Source organism: Sesamum indicum, linkage group LG3 (assembly GCF_026168435.1).
Source record: "Sesamum indicum cultivar Baizhima isolate 11 linkage group LG3, ASM2616843v1, whole genome shotgun sequence".
NCBI classification, from domain to species: Eukaryota; Viridiplantae; Streptophyta; class Magnoliopsida; order Lamiales; family Pedaliaceae; genus Sesamum; species Sesamum indicum.
This window is the reverse complement of record NC_142659.1, coordinates 23830048-23854839: the sequence shown is the minus strand read 5'-3', so window position 1 is coordinate 23854839 and position 24792 is coordinate 23830048. Positions and strand designations below refer to the sequence as shown.

The following is a 24792-nucleotide window of genomic DNA, read 5'->3' as shown; positions in this document are numbered from 1 at the left end:
ATAATTTTTCAATTAATGAAAAGTATTTATAATTATATCAAATTTCAATAAAGCTCGTTATAGTTTGTGTTGATTGAATTAAAAAACACAATTCCAAATGAGGAAGTTACATATCAATCACATTTACTTTCATTAAAAGAAAATCCCATATCATCAATTTGTGTTCATAATTAACGTACTTATGACCACCAATATCTATGAATGAAGGACTATGAGCAGCACTGTCAACATAATTCTTCATTACAGCATACACCAACCTCATCAAAACTCAAAATTTCAACATATCAAGATCCTCTCTCATTGCGTATCACAAATCATTCCCATCTCCAACTACATAATGAAAACCACAAACATCTTACTTCTCCTCATTTTAGCCCTTGCACTGTACACAACATTCGTGTTGTTCAGACAGCATTTCTACTTCTACAACGGAAGCTACGACGTTCGTATAATCAATGGCTTCTCCAACAACTCGTCCCTGCCTTTGGTCGTCTGGTGCGTGTCGGGGGAGAGGGGGGACATCGGTGGTCGGGCACTCCAAGAACGCGACGATTACGGTTGGACTGTTACAACTACGGGCCTCTTCTGGAGCTCGTCCCGATTCGTCTGCACCATGAAATGGGATGGCAAGAGGAAGAGGTTTGAAGCATTTCAAGCAAGTCGTGACAGGTACAGGTGTGGTGTTCTTAGACAGTGCTTTTGGCTGGTGAAAGAGGATGGCTTTTATTTCAGCAATGATGGGGTTCGGTGGATTAAGGATTTTCCATGGATGTGATTAAGGTTTTCAGGTTTTTTCATGTACTCATCATCCATGGAAGCTTCCCTTCTTTCCTCTTTTTTCTACTTTGCTTTTAAAGTTTGACGGGTCACGTTCCAATCTGTGCTGATGCGAAATATTAATGTTGTTCAACCATTTGTTTGTCTTCATCAATAGATGCGGGTTGGAAAATTCTTATTTTTATCAAATTTGATCGAATTATACCAATGATATAATAAGTAAATCATACATGCTATATGATTTACCACTTTCATTTTTTAAATTGTATACCAATTACACGACAAGTGTATCGTACTTATTATATGGTTAACTAAAGTTCGCCTGAACCAAATTCGAACTAAAATTTCTTTGGTTGAAGGGCATTTGAGAATTTCACTTGTTAGTGTGTGCATGTGTAATTAGTGTACACTGCAACAAAATATAATATCAACGACAAATATAATGTGATAATTGTAAGATTGTCACTAAAAGTATGCATTAAGTATAAATAATATGTTTTTTTATCTTGTCATAGTATAATTATTAGTGACAAAAAAAATCATACATAAAACTGTTAGTATAGATAATTAGTAGCATATTTATATATATTAACAATTTAGTAGCAAACAATTTAATTATTATTATTAAGTCGTGGTTGTACATGTGCCATTAATTACTTATAGTTGTAACTTTGTGCACAGTACTTTGTCACTAATTCTTACTACTGATAATTTTCAAAAGACAATTATAACAACCAAAAATTATAAAATTCATTATTGTGATAAAATTAATTTTTTTTCATTAAGTATATATAATTACTGACTATATATATTAAAATTATTTTCTTGTACGTAAATCTTTTCTTTTTCTGTAGTGGTAGTAAATTCTTGATAAAGTTTTGTTAAATTTGGAAAATGACCGTAAATTAATATTAATGATAATAATGGGGTTCAGTGGATTAAAGATTTTCCATCACTAAAATAAATTAAGTTTTCACTACACTATAAATGATCAGTTTAAAAATTACAATAAATCAATACTATTAACTACGGTTAAAAAAAATTAAAATAAAATTTTAAATTTTATTACAATTAATCAATATTCACCATGGATTTTAACCATAGCCAAAACTCATTTGTCATGATTTTGGCCATGACTAATGTTTTGGTCGTACTTGCAAAAACAACAGCTAATAAATGATGCGAAGTTGTAATTGATTATATTTATTATAATTTTATCTTTTTAGCTATAATAATTAACCACGATGAAAAATTATAATTTTTTTTAATGTATGGATGTGATTAAGGTTGCCGTTTTTCGTCTTTTTTTCTTTTTCTTTGTTGCTTTTTTATTTTGACAGAGCTGATTGGAAATATTAATGTTGTTTAACCATTTGTCTGTCTTGGTCTATAGATGCCGAAGGGCATTTGAAAATTGAAGGGACTTAATTAATGCATTCAGAAATTTTTAGTATAAATATAAATGAGAATTAGGTAGATTATTTATCATATTAAAGTATTAACAAATGAAAATTAATTAAATAAATTGTTATGTAAAATAGGTTAAGGATGAGAATCAATACTAAATTACTTATTTCCTGTAAAAAACATTTGGGGTTTGTAGTAAGATAGATTAAAATATAATTTAAGCATTTGAGGTGTAAATACTGAATACGTTATATGATTTTTATTTTTTTTTCGTTCATTTGTATTATAATAGAACATCAACGCAGAGGATTTTAATATTTTCAACAGGCTTAAAAATATTTTTGGTCTTGTAAATTTGGCATTTTGGTATTTTTATCTTTTATCTTTGTAGGAATGTAAATTAGTCCTGTAACTTTTTTACATTTCGTAATTCTGGGCCTTCCGATGCCGAATTTTGAAAAAGTCGCTGGAATAAATTATGTGCGTCTCACGTGGTTCATTTAAATTGGGGTTTTTGTTCTAATTGGTTCAGTTTCAGCAACATGGACGGAAAAAAAAAAAATGAAATTTTTTGTCTCATAATTTAGGCCTTTCCACTTTTGATCGTATTGGTTACAGAATTCCCATTTTTAATCCCTTAATTTTTAAAAAATAACACTTTTGGTCCCATGACACATTTTCGTTAAATATTTTTTAACGGATGTGTTAGAGCTTTTACACTTTTGATCCCATATGTTATGAGATTATCACTTTTGGTCCGATAACTTTTAGAAAGTAATATTTTTGGTCCCATAACTTTTAAAAAGTAGCATTTTTCATCTCATTCACTTAACGACCACGTGGCTTTTTCCATGAAACGTCTTTCGAAAAAGTGTCAGGAGACTAAAATTACTATTTTTAAAAATTACAGAACCAAAAATATTGATTCTATAAATAATGAGATCAAAAATGAAAAAACCCTTAATTATAGGACAAAAAATAACATGTCACCGTAAATTTTGATGTAGCAGTCCCTAAGGACTGAATGGTGTGTTGTAGGACACTGTTTGGGTTGGAGTCCAACTTTTTTGGATGTTTTACACGCAAAGGCCTTAGTAGCAAGAGTTGCAGCCCTGCTCGGTTGTCAACTAGACCTAAGGGAGGTGATTTGTTAAAGAGGCTGCAATACTGTTCTAAGCAAATTACATTTTTTATTTGTTGTACAAATATAAAAAAAGAAATTCAACATATTAGCTACAAATGAGTTTGTTCCTCAAATATTCAAATCTAAAAATAAATTTTTAAATCAAAATAAATACAACATCTTCATTCATGTTCTTCCTCGTCAAGAATTATGGGACAATTTTTTGATTTTTCAATTGTTGAACAAATACCTAACAATAAACAAACGAAAAATAATATTTTATAAATATTTGTTGTTAAATAAATTTATTAATAAAAAAATATATATATTATATACATAAATAATAAATTATATATTATATATTCGGATTGGGTCTGGGTCGGGCCTTTATGGACCTGAGGCGGGTCCTAATTTTTAGGACTCATGACCCCACCGGTTAATATTTTTTTTGAATTAGGGGATGGTCCGATCGGGTATGAATCTAATTGTCACTCCTATGCAATATTATATATATATATATATATATATATATATATATTAGTTTCACTTTAAGGCCTATGCTCCCTTCTCTGTACCCTGTTGGAGACCCTAAAATAATGGATAAATTACGCGGGTTTCTTGATATTTGTATTAAGTATAAATATTTTTTCATTATTTGAAAAATTATAAATACCTTTCTGAAATTGCAAATACTCCAACCGATATCCTCTTATGACAACTTATTGTAGGGGGCTATTTGTTAAAATATTTATAATTCCAGGATTATTTATAATGTTTTCTTCTAAATGAATATACAAAGTAGGCCAACTTGTTCATCTTCATATGCAAAGATTTCATATAAAATTGCATGCTCAGTTAAAACTTGAAGCATGACTTTCCAACTAATTAAGACCAGTAAAATGCACAGATGTTGCACGATTTTTAAATACTTTCCTTAAAAAATATATTAAATTGATGTAAATTAATAATAATACATATATATAAAATCAAAACAGATGTAGGACTATATATTTTACTTTTTATTACAAAAAGTCTTGAATACAGAACTACAAAATTACTGTATGTAAACATTTTTAGTTATAATTATATTCTTAGAAAATTTCTTAGAAAAGTTTTAGAGCTCATTGAACACAACCCTGTGTTTGAGTGTTAGGAGTTTCTTTATGTATATGTTATATATAACATCCGTGTAGTTAGGAATTTCTTTATCTTAGTATTTTTGTATCTATTCATAATTTTCTGGCATAAATAGGGGAATTTTCTAATTAATTTGTTGACTATGCATATATATATATATATATATATATAATAATTAGTATGAGCTCTATATTATACGGAATATTAATTGTTTAGGCACGGCATGTGAGCACTTTATTAGTGCAAGAAGATTTACAGCAATATATGCATTAAAAGGCAAATAAACTAATAACAAAAAGATGGTATCATTTTAAACAAGAAAATATCGAACAATTCAACATGTTATCATACGATTGTTATGATTAATAATCATTAATTACTTAAGATTGCGATTGCCCTTGTTTTCCTATATAAATTCTAGGAGGCCTTCCTTTTGCTTTCACAACATTAATTTTGAATTATCTGCAAGAGATTTATTATTTTTACAATTCCCAAATCTTGTACGTACGTAGACGAGGGGGAAATGTTTTCGCTAGATATATTTGGACTTCATATAAAGACCAGCAGCATTTGGTTCGTAATTATTGTTACTATATGTATAATTATAGGGTTTGGTCTAGGTTATTTTTGGTAATGGAAATAGTTAAAAGTAAGAAGAAAGCGAATGAAGAAGATGAAGGAGCTTGACATTTTCAATATGTATATTTTGGGTTGATAAGTTGAAGCATATTGATAAAAAAAAAGAGTAAGAGAATTAGCCAGACAAAATTGTTTAGTTTTATGCAGTAAATATATTTTGACAGACGACTCTTGTAATGTAGATATTTTATATCAACTTCAGAAATATGATGCTGTGATTTAATTATGCTAAGCTCCAGCCACGATCGAGGAAAATGACGTGCATATACAACAACACAAATGAAAGCATAAATTAACTCGTTATTATCATATCACACAAGAAATAACGTAGCTAACAACATAAACCCCTTGTAAAATAGTAGAATTAGTTGTTAATTTACTTTAGCAAGAAATATATTTACTTGATAATTATTTCGTCACTGATTTAATATCGAATGTTTTTAGTGTTGACTTTTGTCGAAAAATGTACTAACTAAAATATTTGTTACGAGATTTTCTAGTTTTTTGCCAAGGTCAGTTTTGACTTCCTGGAAAGTTTTTCACCAATAACCAAAGTTGTAACAGTGAGATCCTTACTTGCTGTTGCAACATCTGCAGGATGGTATATTTATCAGTTATATGCCAATAATGCCTTCCTACATGATTATTTGGATGGAGAAATTTACATATACGCTCCAAAAAGTTATCCAGTACCCCTAGGACATGTTTGCAAACACAAGAAGTCCCTTTGTGGCCTCAAACAAGCATCACGACAGTGGAACCACATATTAACTTCCAAGATGGAGTCTTTTGGTTTCAGGCAGTCTAAAAATGACTACTGTTTATTTACTAAATCCCTTCTGTAGGTTCTATTACTTTACTTGTTTATGTGGATGACATCATAATTACAGGTCCTTCAGAATCTCAAATTGCAGAGATCAAGTGGTATTTGGATAATCTCTTCATGATAAAGGATTTAGGCACAACCAAGATACCACAAGTGGTATTGCGATGCAGCTGTTCATTTAGCAAGATACTTGAAGGGAACTCCATAGAAAGGTCTTTTCTTCCCTGCTAACACGACTCTGCGCCTCCAAGCGTATACCAGACGATCTCTTACGGGGTATTGCCTCTTCTCAAGACCAACACTAATATCTTGGAAAACCAAGAAATAGAACACAATTTCACGGTCTACAGCAGAAGCTGAGTACAGGGCATGGGAACTACAGCCTGTGAGCTCACTTGGATTCGTTCTCTTTTACAAGATCTCCAAGTCTTAGTTCCAGCGCCAATTCTGTTCCTCTCTGATAACATAACAACACTGCACATTGTTAGAAATCCTGTCTTCCATGAGAGGACAAAACATTTGGAGATAGACTGCCAGTTCTTTAGGGACCAATATAAAGTTGGGTTTCTAGCCCTTTCCCATGTTCCTTCTAAGGACCAGCCAACTGTTGTTTCACCAAGCCTCTTACAGGACCACTTTTTCATCCACTAGTTCACAAGCTGGGCTTGATTGACTTTGCTCCAAGTCCAGCTTGAGGGGGGTTGAAGGAATACAGAGTGTCTATAAATCACTTAACATCAGTGGTGTTTTATCCTTCCTCTCAAGCACTAACGTATTTTGTTAATTGATTTTCTTTTTTACAGTTTTGTTTGGTGAAGTAGCACTTCAGCCTGTTAGTTAGTGAGAGTCGTTGCCTCCTTTTTCTTGACAGTTAGTTAGGTAGTAGTAGTTGGCATTGTGAAGCTTAACAGATTCTAGATTAACTTCTCTTCCAGCTCCTCTGTTTAAAGAAGATCTGACTTGTGAACTGATGTTACAATTTTAATCCAAGCTGCAGTATTATACAAATATTTTCAATGGTTTCTTTCTTGTTGTCCCTTTGAATTTTTGAATTTTTTTTATAAAGTTCCATTGCAGAACCATTTTTCCAACGGGTTTTGTTACAGGAAAATGACTGTTGCAATCGAGCAAGTCGAAAAAACTGACAGTGAACAGACACTGTCAAAAAATATTGTGGCAGTTCCGAATAGTTTGTCGCAAAGGTTGTCATTACAACATAATGTATTTTTAGTAAATTGTGATGGTATTTCAGAGGAATTCTGGATTAGGGGTGGCGGATTAGTCGAGCCGGCTCGCAAAACTTTTGAGCTTGAGCTCAAGCTCAATTGTGTATGTTCACACTTTTCCTATTTTTTTTATTTTTTTATATATATTTTTATTTTTGAATTTTTTAAATATTTAATTTTATATAATATTTGATCAATTTTATAATCAAAATTGACCATATATTATAATTATTAATCAATATCATATATTGTATTTTGAAGGTACTTTAATTTATACATTTAATTTTTTATACTTAGTAAATCAAAATATTTTTTGTAATTAAAATTATTATTTAATATGAAAAATAAACTTTATGTTATATTTTAATATATATTTGTATTACGTTATACTTTTTTTAAATTGACAAGTAATTCACTTATGATATTTTATCTATTTTTGAGTTTTATATTTATATCAGGATACATACTATGCATTATGCAATCTATTTTATTATTTATAAATTTATGTCAAAATTTAGTAATTCCTATGGACTAATCTAAAAATAATGATAATGATAATAATAGTGATGGTCAACAATTTTAATTATTATTTTATTATATATATAATGAGATCAAAAAATTTAATCAATAATTACGATATCTTAAAATCTGGCGCCCGACTCATACCAAATTTAAATATATATATAAGACCGTGTCTATTAGATCATATTGGACGGTTTGATTTAAAAATATATGGCCTGATTCTACGATACACCAACTTGAATGATTATTCTTATGTTCCGAGTACGATATCTTGAAATTCATATATCTAATAAGTCTAAAACTTTACCAAGTGTATTTTTATGTAAGTATGATCATATCTAATGGTCTTATCTGAACTTTGATAGTCCGATTAACCCATGTTGTTCAACAATATAAGATGATAGTTACATCAATGTAATACTAACATTTATAAATATATAAATTTACTGCAAATTGTGAACATATATTAGTCTCAACTATAAAATATTTTTATGTATTCAATTGCATTATTTCAGATAATTGGTACTTTTCTATAACTTTAAACTGTTCAGAATAATTTTTTTTTCCTGTACATTTTACTAATTATATTACTACTAAACTAGTCAGTAGTTTCTATTTATAACAATAAATTAGAATTTTATATTATATTTTGATATATTTATAATATAGTATACATTATACAATCTGTTTTATTACTTATAAATTTATGTAAAAAATTGATGATTCCCATTATTTAATCTAATAATAATAATATAATATGCATTAGACAATCTATTTTATTACTTATAAATTTATGTAAAAAATTAATAATTCTCATAATTTAATATACTACTACTAACAATAATAATAATAATAATAAATAAACAAAAAAAATAAAAAATTAGATTAAGCTCAAGCTCGAGCTCGTCAAATTGAGCTCGAGTTCAAGCTCGAGCTCGAGCTCAACATATAGGAGTCTAGCTCGAGCTCAAGCTCGAACTCGACCAAAAATTACAGAATCGAGCTTGAGCTCGACATGTTGCCAACCTAATTTTGGATGAATAAGGGTTTCTATATTTACTTCATTTGGGATGAGTAACGGTGTTTAGACGAAATTTTTTGTCAGTTTATCTTATCCCTCCAATTAAATACAATTTTTTTCTTTTAAAAGAATACAAAAATAGGCCAACTTGTTCACCTTCATATACAAAGATTTCCTACAAAATTGCATGCTTAGTTAAATTGGAAGCTTCACTTTTCAACTAAGACTAGTAAAATGCACAAGTGTTGCACGTATGTGAAATACATTTCTTAAAGAAATATTAAACTGATGTAAATAATGTAACATATATATAAAATCAAACAGGTATAGGAATACATATTTTACTTCTTATTACAAAAAGTCATGAATACAGAACTACGAAATTACTTTATCCAAACGTTTTCAGTTTTAATTATATTCACCTAAGGCGTTGAGCAGCGCGAACTTGCATGACGATTTATCTGTGAACACAAAAAGTTAGAAAATTGGAGGTGAAGCGAGAGAGCATAAAAGAAGAAAAAATGGTCACCTAATGAACCCCTAATTCGAAAGGGTGCTGGAGAGAGATGCGCGAGCCAAAGTACTTCTTCTACCAGAAGTTTCTTCAAGTTATATCGATTAGAAGTGAAACTGTTTATTGATCTCCTTCCAGCCCTCTCGCTCAGTAACTGGTTCTGGTTTGTCTACACTCCATTCGCATTTGAAGGGCCACCTTGACTCGGGGGAGGTCACACAAATATGAATTTTTCTTTTCAGGGATGTACGTTGGACTTAAGGGTGTCTAAGAATCCACAGTCTTTTCGAGCAGAGAGATAGAAAAAACCTCTATCTCCCGACCTCTTCGAAGTAGTGAAAGAATATAGTGACCAAAAATTATCAAAACTAGATTCGAAACAGTGAACTTGCATTATTATGATGATGAGGAAAATATGGTTGATACAATTGGGGGATAATTGCATAGGGCACAAATTCAAACCCCTAAGAATTTGAGCTACATGTGGGGCTAGGGGTAGCCGCAGCACACCATCGAAATCCTCTAGGAGGTCTATGCATGCAATCGAAAGAATAAAGAATAATGACCTCAAATTCATTGGGAATAAAATATTTTTCTTTATTCTGTGATTTTGTAATTTTACAATACCCACTATACCAGCCTAAGGGTTATGTTCCAACATCATTTGAAATTTAGTATGACTACCTATTCATCAGACGACTCGACCTGATGATTAGACCTAGACCTAGCCCTTGATGGACCCTCTGCAGGAACTAGGGTCGCTCCCCTTACTAAGGAGGTCGCAAAGGTTGAAAAAGAATTGGAATTAGAAGAGCTAGAGGAAGACATGGTACCTCATAGGAGGTCGAGGGAGCTCAGGCGGCATTCTCGGCAGGAGCTGAAGTCAGTATAAGATTTTTTAAAAATGGGGGTATATATAGGTGAAGATCTGGGAGGGCACGCCAGAGGAGGACCATTTGGGGGACGACACGTATCATTACGGGTATCAAGGCAATCGTTCGATCTAGAGTTGGCGAGTGTTCGGCTTCTTCTAAGGTAATTAATTACACTTAGAAGAAGTGGGGGAGTTATGATTAGGATTTAACAACCAAAAGACGAAAAAATCCTTCATTAAGAGCATAAGGGTCATTTCACCAAGGATCCGCGAAATAAGGTCGCAGGTTGGGCCGCCTGCAGTCGACCCGTAATTCGACCCAGACAGGTGGGATGATTAAACATCGTACCATTAAAGTGAGGAAAGCTTGGATCATGACACGTGTCGAGCTACAGTACCTAATTGGGCCTTATAAATATCCCGTGCCTGATTAAAGGTAATTAGTGTTTATCACATTAAATTGTTAACTTGAGATCACATAATTCCTTTTCGACCATAACATAACTTGAGCGTCGGAGGGTCCTTGTCGGGGACGACCCGACTAGCCTAACCTACATTATTATCCTCAGGCCCTCTCACAGATTTGGGCAGATGACGTGGACAGATCACAATTGTTCATCGAGGTCGCACAAATCGAGCCGGATCAGGTACATCTACTCCTAACAATTATTGATAGGAGAAATTACACTAACATTCCTAAAATTATGTCTAAATATACAAACATCCCATATTTTTGGTAAAACTATAAGAACGCCCATTAATATTGTAGTTATAATTACATTACATTTCCTGTTTAATGCAAAAATTTACACAAATACTCACCAATGTACATTACTAACACCAATGTTTTTAAACTCGAAGTGAACGGGTAGAGTGCGAGCAGACAGCCGAGCATTTCGAGTGCCGGGAGGTGGAAAAGAAAGAAATGGGGTGCTAGTGCAAGGGGGAGTGTTGGGGGTAGAAGAAAGAGAAGCTGAAGAGGGAGAGGTGGAGAAGATGACTGTTGGTGGGAGACGAAACAAAAGCTAAAAATGGGATGAGGGAGAAGAGAAAACGTGTGGGGGGATAAAGAAATAAAGAAGAAGTGTTTGGTGGAAAAATATGAGAAGGTATTTTTACTTTTTAATTTTCTAATCTTTTTTCTTTCAAATTGAATTCTGCAAAGTGCAAACAACTTTCTAATCAGTTTTTAATTTAATAAAAAGAAAAAAATTTAAATTTATTTTTTCTTATAAACTATAACATTTATACAGTGTTGTGATAAATTTTATAATTCGTTAAATTTATTTTACTTTAAAATTTTCTAAACTTTCTTATTTAAATATATTTTTGTCTTTTAACTTAATTAAAATATATCATGTGCATTAATATATTACATATATAATATAGTCTGAGCCAATCAACTTTTTTAATCGGTCCAACCGATCGAGTGGACGTAATTTACATTTTAGTTACGATATGATGGATTATGTGGAAGTGGAAGTCGAACAATGCAAGCTTGATAACCAAAGTGCAAGAGAAGATGTCTCTACTAAAAACTACTTTTTCGTAGTTAGTCAGACGATTGTAGATCAAATAGCCGAGCTACATGCATAAAATATACGAGATGTTTGTCCCATTATTATCGTCAGCCTGAGTAATGTTTGATTGAGTACATTGCTAGTAATCATCAGTCGAGAGAAACATCATACATATATATATATATATATATATATGTTTGATTGAGTATATCATTCATATACGTATATATATATATATATATGCGTCCAATTATGATGCATGAAAAACAACATGACGAAATGTTGAATAAGAAATTGAGGTAAAAGCTCTTAAACTCAAAACTCTGCACTGTTATAAAGGGGCCATGAAAGTGATCAATATGGTCATGTAGCTATTAGCTTCAAATCATCGTGGATATAATTTGAACTGAATTTTGAATGCTGTCCTTATTTAATCAGGAAAGCAAGCAGAAGAAAAGCTAAAGAAGCTTTCAGGGAACAAATGCTGTTTTTGCCACATTCCGTGCCCTATTGAATGACCAGAAATGATTACCAGATATCAGGTCGGAGCTCGCCTGTTGCAGGAGGCATCCACCGTCCAGAGTGGTAGACACTTTCGCCCACTTTCCAACCCGGCACATCTTTCATGATTCTGGCTTCTTCCTCAAGATACTTCTTCCATTCTTTGACAAATCTGGGAAAGAAAATTGAGATAATAAAAAGAAAATGAATGAATACCGAAAAGAATTCAAAAAGAGACTAAGGACAGTGTAAACCAAGCTGCACAAGATACCTCTCATCTTCTTCAGCTTGAAGCATTGGCAATATAGCCCTGCGAGCAGCATATTTTTCTTCCTTCAATGCCCTGCATAGCAGAAATTTCAGCTGAATATTTATTTCATGTTAACAAATTAGGCACACTGATGCCACATTAGTCAGATGGTAACACTATCAGCAATGAGTATAGATGCAGGCAAATCAACACTAGCCGCGGATGCTTGGGGGCCGCTTCAAGACTGTAAGAAGCTCTTGTAGTGGGTCTCTGATTTTAGTGTCTTGGACCAACTCTGCCCAAATATAATGTCTTTATATGTGTGAATGCGCGTGTGTATATATATATATATATGTGTGTGTGTGTGTGTGTGTGTGGGTGGGTGTATTTGTGTGTGGAAACACATTTGTGAAACATATATTGGCATATGGTGTATAACCATAATAATCTCAAACATTTAGATTATGTAAAATTAATAACTAATATAGGCTTTAAATGTATAAAAGTAAAAATATATATATATATATTTAAGATACTAAGTTCCCAAAGATTAAAGCATGACAGATATAGTCTTTGTAGAATTTCTTTTTTTTCATACTTAAAAAGTTATGTTAATACTTCTTTTAAGAAATGTCTTTTAATAAGTCCAACTGCAGGGTCCAAGAAAATGTTAGCTAATCAAATGTCAAGTCTTGGAAAACCCAAACCAATTGTATTCATCCCTAAGCACTATTGTATCCATCATTGAATAGGCAAAGAGAAAGATACCAAAAGCAAATACATAAGAATACTAGGCCATCAGCTCTAGTTAACATAGCAGTAATCACAACTTGCTAATAAATTTCACATCAATTAGAGTATGGACTATGGAGCTTAGAAAACAATGTTGAAAATATTTTACTTATATCAATTGCAACTGCCCAGTGGAACACCATAATTAGTGAGTGTCAAAATATCTTCCCTCCAAAGAAACTTGACTGCTGATGCATATGATAATGACACTGAATCTCACGTTCAAGTAAAGGAAACTCAAGTTCGCATCTGGAAGTATCTTTCAAGTGGGTGATAACCTTTAAAATCATATGCAAAAGAACCCTCACTACATCGAATAATGTTACTGAAAAATAGACCACCTCAACTATTCAACCCAACCTAACCCTGACTCCTTCCTCTCTGAAGTTATGCAATCATACACAAAAGAGAACCTTCATTCAGCAAGCTTAAGGAAAACCGCTTAACCAACCCAAGTATTCAAACCCAAGATTCTCCCTCTCTCTTTCTTTCTCCCTCTCAAAGTTCTTGTATGTTATATATACCTCCAACGTTGTTACTTAAAGTAGCAACGATACCATCTTTTTTCTCATTTAAAATTTATGAATATGTACTTTTGTAAAGAAAAAGAAAACAATTATGCATGGATTCATGACATTGATTTTTTTTTTTTTGTAATTCTCTAAAGCTTTTACCAGTATGATGAGAGAAAAGTGGAAGTGAAATAGGGAGAGCAAATGGAACTTATTTTACATAAAGGAAGCGTGATCGTTGTTCTTCAAATTGTTTGGCATGATCCAAAATGGAAGACAATTCTTAACTACTTTTCTTTATTTGAGACAACAAAATGAAGTCATATGGGAAAAATTTTAAGCTAGATTATGAACTAAAATAATTTTAACTACTCATAGTCGACTCATAAAATAATCACTTGAAAGCTTATCAGCAATGGTAAGTGAAAAGCAACAAAAAAAACAAAATGTCTTTTTATCTTATTTACTTTTTTCTTTTTTGGCTTTGCCAACAACGATGGCATAAAGAAGGATAATCTATAGACACTATTTTTCAGCAAGCAACGGGATATATATAGTTGGAATGGAATTATATATAAAGATAAATATTGTATTTAAAAATGAGGATTATTGTTTTCTCTGAGCTTTATCTTACAATGTTTTGTTTAATTTCGTACAGTCCTAAACACAATTGGGAAGGAGTTTATTACATCGTATTTTACTTCCTCTCTGCTTATTTTAAAATAGAACACAAAACTTTTTCTTTTGTACCCATTTATATTATAAATTCACTTCTCACCCAACCAAAACAAGCTCTAAGACTTCTTTGCCATTCTTCTGAAAGCTATATCCAGCACAAACTTCCAAAAACTTGAATATGAGTTGAGCAGAACAAATAGGTTCTCCATAAAAAGTGGAAGAAAGATGAGAACACAAAAAAATAGAAATGAATAGAGAAGCCACAGAACAAGATGTATGAAGATTTAAGAAGAAAAGGAGAGAATACCTATAAGTCCAAATAACTTGTCTACTCAATTACATAAAGATTCCCCAAAGTTGAAAAAGATTCAACCGTTTCATGATAATAAACTTAATAATTAAATATAACTAGCATATCTATTAAATTATCGCAGGAAAATTTCCTATAACATAAATTATAATTCGTAATCAAGCAATACAAAGTACATTAAACTCACTTATCCAGAATAGATTTTGTACTTATTAACATTCATCAAGAATCCTAAAACTTACTTTTTTTCTAAGTAGTTCTACTTCCATCGTAATTCACAAAAACACAAGCTAAACAAAAATTAATGATTTAGTTTCTGATAAAGCAGAAGTCGACCAATTTATTCATTGGATTCTTTTGTGACCATATTGTCAATATGCAATTCTGATAGTAGTGCACCCAGATTAATGATTCATGAAATGTTTCAATGTCTCAAGATTAATCCATGGTTTGGTCATACAAGAAGCCAACACAAATCAAAGCATACCATGGTTAGGCCATATCAAAAGTCAACCAATTCCATCACCTAGATAAATGAAAAATGTAGGGAAGTCATTTATCAGCAAAATTGATTCCTAATACAGGATAAGTCCAATTTTTCAGAAGAATATAAAGAGATTTGATTCCTTTCATACTAGAAGATGTTCACCGGTGTAGATGAGATGTGATTGACGATGTATAAAGAAAATATTAAACACAGTATAATTCATATGCACACAAGGGGACCAAGCAACTTCGCTCAGACATCAATCACAAACAGCAGAAATTCGACAGGGAAGCCTCAGACAATACTCTCACTTCAAGGGAAGATATAGAATCCAACTTCTTATAACCAGCAGATTATACAAAATATAAAGGCAATTCCTCCAAAATTTCATGAAATCACATAATTGATAATATAACATGCTATAACGCATTGAAACTCCAAAAGTCACCGTCCAATGTCAGGCACATGTCAGACATGGACGCACCAACAACTGCAAGATGTGTCAAACACGCCATCTGGACATACCAGAGAATAAACAAAAGAAAAGAAATATCAGAATCACATAAAACATGGAAACGTGCAATACCAACATAGTTGATGGTGTATCCGACACGTTTCAGCAACGACAGATCTTTTTTATGCTTTAAATTAACTTGAAGGTTATAAAGTTTTTACAAAAGATGAAGAGTCTAAAATTGATTTGGGAAAAAAGAAAAGTCCAACCACATCTCAAGTATTTTCTGTTTGTGATCTTTTCAAGGTTGAAATATTTTTAACCATAACATCATAGTCAACCACATTAAGAAGCAATCCAACGTTGAAACAAATACGAACCTCTCTCTTGATGCACTTGCACTCATACATCTACTTATGAGTACATCAAATATTTTTGTATAAAAAATTCATACTAGAACAGCCATTTGCAAACCCTTGCCCTAAAATTCCTAAGAACAGCCACTCCTGTGTCTGTGTCACGTCATGCCCATCTCTGCGTTCATCCTTCTGAGATAATATGAAAGGGACCAGCTCTAAAACAACAGGACAAGATTTTCACTATTCTGACTTCCATTTTTTTTATAATATAAGTCCGTATATTTTTCCTAGGTTCGGGACATCATTACCCATGCAATTTTACACTAAAATTTAACACAGTTGACAATCCTTTCATCTTGAAAAACATGAAAAATTACAGCACCCCGTAAGCTCACAACGGATGGAATTATCTTTTATCACATGTTAGATTTGTAAAATTCAAGTCCATTAAAGAGGACTATAAATTCCTATAACTCCAGACCACTTTGTACAGAAGACAATAGATCAAAAAGACGATATGTGAGAGCCAGAAAATGTCCTTAGCTTAAGATCAAATTCTGTATATTAATTCAAAAGTTCTCAAGTCTATGATAAAACACATCTAGTAAACCCTAAAAGCATTAAGGGAATTTGATCAGCTATCTATTACTCGATGTACATATCTGTGATCTCAAATGATTTGGACAGTGCATAAGGATATTTAGTAATGATTAAATACAGTAGAACTGAAATGAAATCAACAAATCGGATGATTTCATGGGAAAATAGCTACTTCAATTCATATCCCTGCAAATATCTAGAAAAGTGCTCATATATCTTGAATTTACCCATAAACTCACACTACTGCACAGTGCTATGCTCCCATTAGAACTCTAAAAATCCATGCAGCAGTTCTGATAAATTGGTAAAGTTCGCAGGTAGTTCATCACAAACCACATGACCATCAATCACTTTATACACTATCCTACTTACATCAGAAATCACAATGCTAATACAGAACCAGCTAGAAACACATAGCCGAAAATGATCCAATAATCGGTATATACTGTAAGATTTTTTGTCCTGAAACGTACATGCATATAAAGGTACACAAATCACATCCAATCGCCATCAAGTCTTTAACAGCATTAGTTGGTTCATCTGAAAAATATATTAAGAAACAAATTTTTCAACTTTTTGCCTGAGCAGCTCCCCGCCACTACTGATCCCTTAGCCAACCTACCATCACCCTTAAAAGCGACTGACCAAGTGTTTTGCATCAAGGATTCAAGCCATAGGGTGACAACTACTCACATTCAAATTTAAGTATGTTTCCCAGGAATTCCTATTCCAAGAGCTCAATTACAAAATCAGCTCCTCTAAACAAATAGATACAGAAATGTGTACGCATTAGAATCGCACCTCCGAATCTTGTTTCCTTTGCCGACCTGGTACATGCCCCACGAGAAAGCACCAAAAGCGGCCAGGAAAATCGCCATGGCGCTGGGGCCCTTGTTCGGGATCCGCCGAGCAAACCTGACCGGCGCAAAACCACCCGGCGGCGGACCGTCCTGCAGCACCGGCATATCTTTCACGCTTGCCATTCCCGCCTTCTTCCTTATCACCGCCTCCGTCATCTTGCTGCTTCGATTTTCCTACAATTCTTTCTCTTAATTAATATTTTTCCTTTCTTTCGTAGCATTCACACACTGAGAAATGGGGGAAAGAGCAAGAGAAGGAAGGAAGAGGCAGCTAACTTCTACTGTGAGAATCTCTCCGGTTTTCTGCAATTTACATTGATGTTTACAGAAAGTTTGCGACTTTTCCCGACAAATGTAAAACTAAAGTCGGATATTACCACTGGGCTTTACCCAATCCATTCCATGAGTTTATAGAATGGCTAAAAATTGAAGCCCATTTTTTGGGAGAAGGAGAAATGAGACAATGGATATATGAGTATTTGGAGAGTGTTTGGTTAAATTTATTTTAAAATTTTAATAAATTATATATTTTTAAAATTATTAAAATTTTTATAGTATTAAAAATATATTTTTTAAAATAAGTTTTTGAACTGTTTTGAGAAAATATAAATATAGAGTTAATGGGGCGCTAATAATAATATTTTTTAGGGTAAATTACAATGACCTCCTTTAGGGGTGGGTAAACGGGTCGGGACAATCGAGTCTCGACCCAACCCAATCGGATACAAAGGATACGGATCGGATTTTTTTAATTTTATTTTACAAGTTCGGATAACCTCGAAATCCGACTATCTGTAATCGGGTATGGGGTCGGGTTTGAAACCTCAATCCCAATAACCCGATCCCTAACCCCTAACATCCTCTAAGGTTTAATATAATTGTGAATACTCTTTTATTATTTAAAAAATTACAGATAATTCGTGATATTTGATAAAATTATATAATTATTGGATGTAGGTATTGAATTATCAACTATGCCCTTGCTAGATTTTTTTTTTTTATAGAAAAAATAACAGTTTGTAACAAAATCGAATAGAGTGGATGAAAAAAAAATTTAAAATTATTAGAAAAATTATCCATTCAGTCAATAAAAAAAGAAATAAAAAATTTTAAAAAATAAATAAAATTATAATTTTTAATTCGTAAAGGCATTTCGGTCAATTCACTACAAAAAATAAATAAAAACCTAACAGAAACTAATAAAATGGGTTATAATTATTAGACGATCGTTAAAGTCATGAGGTATTAGAAATTTTTAAAATAATGAGGGGGTATTCTTAATTATGCCAAATCTCAAGGGAGATCGTTGTAATTTGCTCTACTTTTTAATTAGTATGAACAAAGCCCTTTTTGTATTACAAGATATATAATATTTAATTATGACTAATTATCATAATTAATAATAAATAGTCATTAACTATGATTGTCGCCCGTGGTTTTTGCATGAGTGGCCATTTATGATGGCTCTTAGCAGGATAGATAATTTTATATGATGAAAAAATTAATTTTTTGCATCAATTTTATTTAATTATAGTTATAATAATTACGAATTTTAGCCATATCCATTTACATTGTAATCAGTAGTAAAAAAAATTCTGGTGTTGGGATATTATAATTATAAATCATGTAAGTTCATGCATAATTAATAGGAATAATTACACTCTCCTACCCTAAGGTTTGATGTTATTACACGTAAAACTCCCTATAATTTGAAAAATTACATATAGCACCCTTGAGGTCTGCTTTGTCTAAGAAATAAGTCCCATGTTGGTCAAAATTCACTGAATTTGTTGATATCTGATTAACTTATTATCGATTTATAACAGGTTAAATAATTTTTTTTATAATCAAATTACCCTCATACGTCTTCACATGTTAATGTATGTGAGGAGATATATTTTCACCGTTATAAAAGTAGTTTAGTTCGAAAAAAATTATTTGACCTCCAATAAGTCAATAATAAGTTGATTAAAGGTAAATGTCAATTTTCATTCAGTTTTACTTTTTTTTTTTTGTTAATATCAACAAATTCAGTGAATTTTGACTAATGAGACGGACTTATTTATTAGACGGAAGCAACCTTCATAGATACTAGATGTAATTTCTTAAATCATAGGAGATTTATGTGTAGTTACATCAAATCTCAGAGAAAGAAAATGTAATTATCCCTAAATTGGTTGCACTTACCTCATTTTTTCTACTATCGATTGTGTCGACACAAGAATTAATAATTTATCTTTAAATTTCTTTTTTATAGGAAATCAAAATACTTAATATTGTAACTTTCTAATTTGTATTTTTGCAGGTGTCATATTCTTCTACAAACCAACTTCAAACAAAGAAAAAAAAAATACTTAATTTGAAGAATTAAATTTCAAATATTTTTGCACAAAAATTGTTGCAATTAGGGTTATTGTCCAATGGAAAAAATGAGGAATTATTTATAATTATGTTCATTGATCGAAGCTCGTCAATATATTTTGGGAAAAAAAAATATAGTATCAAAATAATACCAGAAATTGAAAATAAGTTGACTCTAATAGAGTTCGAGGATTGGAACAACTCTGTAGATTTATTGAAAATGACTTTAATAATATGAACAAATCTTCTTATATGAATAAATTTTCTGTAGAATAATATGAATAAATCTTCTTATATTTATGAATCAGTTACTTCTATCCAAGTGTCGAGGAAGGTACAGAGTTAGAAATGTATCATGTTGTGCAAGGGCTCATCCTTCTCATACTAATAACATACCTGAGACATGAAGATGCAGACATACGCTTGCACCATTTTGGTACATGCTAAGCCAATATTCAAGTTATAGAGTGTACCTGAACTAAAACAAAAGGTCTGTTCTAAATTGGTTTACCTATAGTTCACCTAAACCCTTGAACACCAGTATAATTCCTTAGCCCGATTTATATCAATTAGCTGCACACAGATACTGTGAACCATTGCTTCTTAGCTGCACAATGAGCATGTTTGTTTAAACAACACAAAAATCTTACATGCCATTACCCGTTCAGGAAAAATTGTCACTTACTTTGTGTTCCATTCATTTTCTCCCTTAATTTAAACTAAAATTCAGGATTACTAATTGTGTTGCACATACAAATATAAAGTCATAGGTATGTAGTTCAACTATATTTTTCAATATGTTCATTATGTAGTCGACTATGGTAGTATATTATTAATATTTGATGCAATACGAATAAGGATAACATTTGACTCATTAATAACACACACATTTACAATTTAAGTATGTAATAACCATGTATAAGAATCCTTTCAAGCTTCAAATAAATATTACATAATTCTTCTATAAACATTAATGAAGTAGTACCATTCAGTTGATTGCCCTGAATACGAATTAATCCTAAACAATCGTCAAATTGTGAAGTGTACAAAGGAGTTTAATGGACCTATCTTGTTAGGCTAGTGCAGTCATCATCCCATTATTAATGAGTGCTACTTATTGATAAAATCCACTGTGGCAGCTACCTAGCTATGTATTCTTGCTTATAAATAAGAGCAACTCCTACATCTATTTGAAGTGAAAGAATACACCTTAAATTGCATAAAGCTCTATCTCCCTAGTTCATATGGTGCAAACAGCCCCATTCCTGAAAAATGTGGCCCCACGGTTACTACTGCCAACGTCAGTTCTTCTATGACTATCTTTGGACAAAAGAGATGAAGCAGATGTTTGTGACGCACTATTGGAACATGCAAGGCATGGCCAATTTCGTATCGGTAGGGAAAACAGACATGCGGTTGCTCGCATCGCGCTGTGAATAAGGCCCACGACTCCATAATTATTGTCGCTTGGGCAATAAGTAAGGTCAAAAAGCTGCATGAGAGGTACGAGGTGTTCAACTGGCTAATCCATCGTCAGGATGTGATTTGAGACAGGAACTTGAAGTTTGTGATGGCGGTGGACAGCGTCTGGGAAGAAATATGTCGGGTAAGTATTAAGATTCAAATTGTGTATTCCATTGTAGCAATATTCCCATCTAACTACATTCCAATATCTTATCAATGTAGGAGAAAAAAATGGCGAAATGCTATATAAATGCTTACAAGAATTTCTTGGGTCTAAACCAACATTTGGATCAAGTTTCATCGAATTCTGAAAACGTTCAAAATTTAGCTATTTTGCGCGGTTTATTAAAGCAAGTTTGTTTCCCTTTTATACAAACTTGTAGTTATTATTACGCATAGCAAATTTACCACACAAATTCTTGGGTCTAGACCAACGTTTGGGTCAAATTTCGTCGAATTAAGAGAACGTTCAAAATTTAGCTGTTTTGCGTGATTTATTAAAGCAAGTTTGTTTCCCTTTTATACAAACTTATAATTATTATTACGCTTAGCAAATTTACCACACAAATTCTTGGTTCTAGAGCAATGTTTGGGTCAAGTTTCGTCGAATTATGAGAACGTTCAAAATTTAGCAGTTTTGCTAAGCAATTAGCACTAGGTTAACTTTGTATTTACTAAGGCATTTCAACAAAAGCGTAAGCGACAAGAAACATAAATCACACAAGACGCCTCAACCTTTAACAAAATTACCATAAAAACTTATAATGGATTTTGATTATTTCATTAAACTTATCTCTCTTCCGAAAAGTTAAAGCTAGTATCTCTTTCTAGTAAAGGAATCATCTTTCTAAAGAAGAGCCACACGAACAGCTGTGCCATTTAGAGGAACCTCAAAAGCACAAGACATATCACCCACTATAGAAGCTAGTCCTCTTCACAGCGATGTTTCCTACTGTTCTTCTCAGACCGCTTCTTGCCCCTACCACTTGCGAATAATCTGAAGTACTGACGTCAGAATCAGAGTTTGAATATGCCTTCCTGCTCCTCCCTTTATGCCGCAGATCAGTAGAATCATTAGAAGAATCATCATCTGAATGACGATGACTCCTCCTCCTCCTCTTCTCCTTCCTACTCTTCCTTTTTCTTCGCATGCGCTTCAATTCCTGCAATTTATACCCACAATTTACCTAATTCAGAAAAGTGCCTTCAATTCCTTAAAAATAAAAACAAAAAAGAAATAGAAAAGGACCTTTAAGGTAATCCAACCACTCATACTGCTCAAACGCAACATGAGATCAGAAATTAAACCAAAATCCAAAATGCTATGAATACATTAGATGGTTAACAAAAGCAATTAGCACTAGGTTAGCTTTGTATTTACTAAGGCATTTCAACAAAAGCGTAAACGACAAGAAACATAAATCACACAAGACGCTTCAACCTTTAACAAAGTTAGCATAAAAACTTATAATGGATTTTGATTATTTTATGAAACTTATCTCTCTTCCAAAAAGCTAAAGCTAGTATCTCCTTCTAGTAAAGGAATCATCTTTCTAAAGAAGAGCCACAGGAACAGCTGTGCCATTTATCAATCAACATCACAGATTCAACAACTTATAGGCATAATATTTTGGTTTCTGCAATACCAAAACTACATTTCTAGGAAACTGTTACCACTCAAATATGTACGAAACTCCCCATAAGTACTTGAAGGCAGAAAAATAACAGAAACTTGGGCAGGTGAATGATTAGTTCTTTATCTGATAAACAGTAAGCCACATATAAGTACACAAGCATGAGTCAAGCATCAGCTACAACATATATAACTGATTAATTGTTTCTGAGCAAAAGGACCATTCTCCCTCTTCCATGCGGGTACCCAAAAATCAAGGTGATGCTATAGAAACTACTATGTGATTCAAGTGTTAAAATTATAGAGACTATTAATAGCAGGAAGGGAATTAAAATGGCTAAACACACCAAACTCAGGGTTCAAAACTACATTTTGTAGTGGTCGCTGAAAACCAATTTAAGAATTGGTTAGCAAATCATAACCACCCAAGGCATTTATCAGATTTTATCAATCATCCACACATTTTCTCATACTATATCTCCTCTAGTAAAGTAAATCAATCAAAGACCACTCTTGCTAACGAGATATATTGAAAGGAAAAAAGAAGAGGGACAATGCACTCTCTCCTTTTCTATTATTGCTCTTCATTTCAATAAATACTCTTTTGATATCAGCTAAACAAAAATGAGAATACACATCTATGCTAGCACACAAAAATATTGCAAACGACATAAATAGACCACAAAGACACACAATCCCCTTAATGAGCATAAAATGTTGCGAAATTATGGTGACATCCTGTACGAGAAAAAGGATTGTGTATATAGGAATGAAGACCTAAAAATTGAAGGAAATTGGCAAATGTAACAAGTCGCAGATGACATTCGTTGGCGTAAAAGATAAAAGCAACATCTCACTTCTTCTATGTTCAAAATGGAAGTAAAATATGTTCTACCGTGGCACACACATACACACACACACCCCCCAACACACACACACCGCACACACACCCCCAAACACACACCGCACACACATGCACCCCACAACCCCACCCCCCACACACTCATACACACACACACCCCCACGCATACACACACACACACACCCACAGATGGCATTCGTTGACGTAAAAGATAAAAGCAACATCTCACTTCTTCTATCTTCAAAATGAAAGTAAAACATGTTCTACCGTAGAACACACATACACACACGCCCCCCCCCCCCCCAACACACACACACCGCACACACACACACACACCACAACCCCACCCCCACACACTCATACACACACACACACAATAAACACACACACCCCCACGTACACACACACACACACACACCCCACGCACACACGCACACCCCCCCCACACACACACACACCGCACACACGCACACCACAACCCCACCCCCCACACATTCATACACACACACACAATAAACACACACACCCCCACGCACACACACACACACATCCCACACACACACACACACACACACACACACACCACGCACACACGCACACACACCCCCCACACACACACATACACACATTAAAAAAAAAGACGCACAGACAAGAAAATAGAAAAGCCGGAATAAGAAGGGGGTAATATTCAGCAAAACCATGGTAACATCCTGCACGAGAAAAAGGGTTGTGTAGATAGAAATGAACACTTAAAAATTGAAGGAGAATGGCAAATGTAACAAGACGCAGATGGCATTCGTTGGCGTAGAAGATAAAACCAACATCTCACTTCTTCTATCTTCAAAATGAAAGTAAAACATGTTCTACCGTAGAACACACATACACACACGCCCCCCCCCCCCCCAACACACACACACCGCACACACACACACACACACCACAACCCCACCCCCACACACTCATACACACACACACACAATAAACACACACACCCCCACGTACACACACACCCCACGCACACCACAACCCCACCCCCCACACACTCATACACACACACACACAATAAACACACACACACATCCC

General features: G+C 33.2%; 2 protein-coding genes across 2 annotated transcripts; one reads left to right on the top strand and one right to left on the bottom strand.

Annotated features, from left to right (window-relative positions):
- The first annotated feature begins 254 nt into the window (after positions 1–254).
- LOC148788811 (uncharacterized) lies at positions 255–906 on the top strand. Its single transcript, XM_088879117.1, has one exon. The coding sequence runs from the start codon at positions 338–340 to the stop codon at positions 773–775; it is 438 nt and encodes a 145-aa protein (XP_088735243.1). The 5' UTR covers positions 255–337; the 3' UTR covers positions 776–906.
- A 10989-nt stretch (positions 907–11895) lies between these two features.
- On the bottom strand, positions 11896–17689 carry LOC105158632 (NADH dehydrogenase [ubiquinone] 1 alpha subcomplex subunit 13-B). Its single transcript, XM_011075445.3, has 3 exons — positions 17331–17689; positions 12359–12430; positions 11896–12259 (listed from the first exon to the last, which is right to left on the bottom strand). The coding sequence occupies exons 1-3, from the start codon at positions 17543–17545 to the stop codon at positions 12115–12117; spliced, it is 432 nt and encodes a 143-aa protein (XP_011073747.1). The 5' UTR covers positions 17546–17689; the 3' UTR covers positions 11896–12114.
- Positions 17690–24792: the final 7103 nt, after the last annotated feature.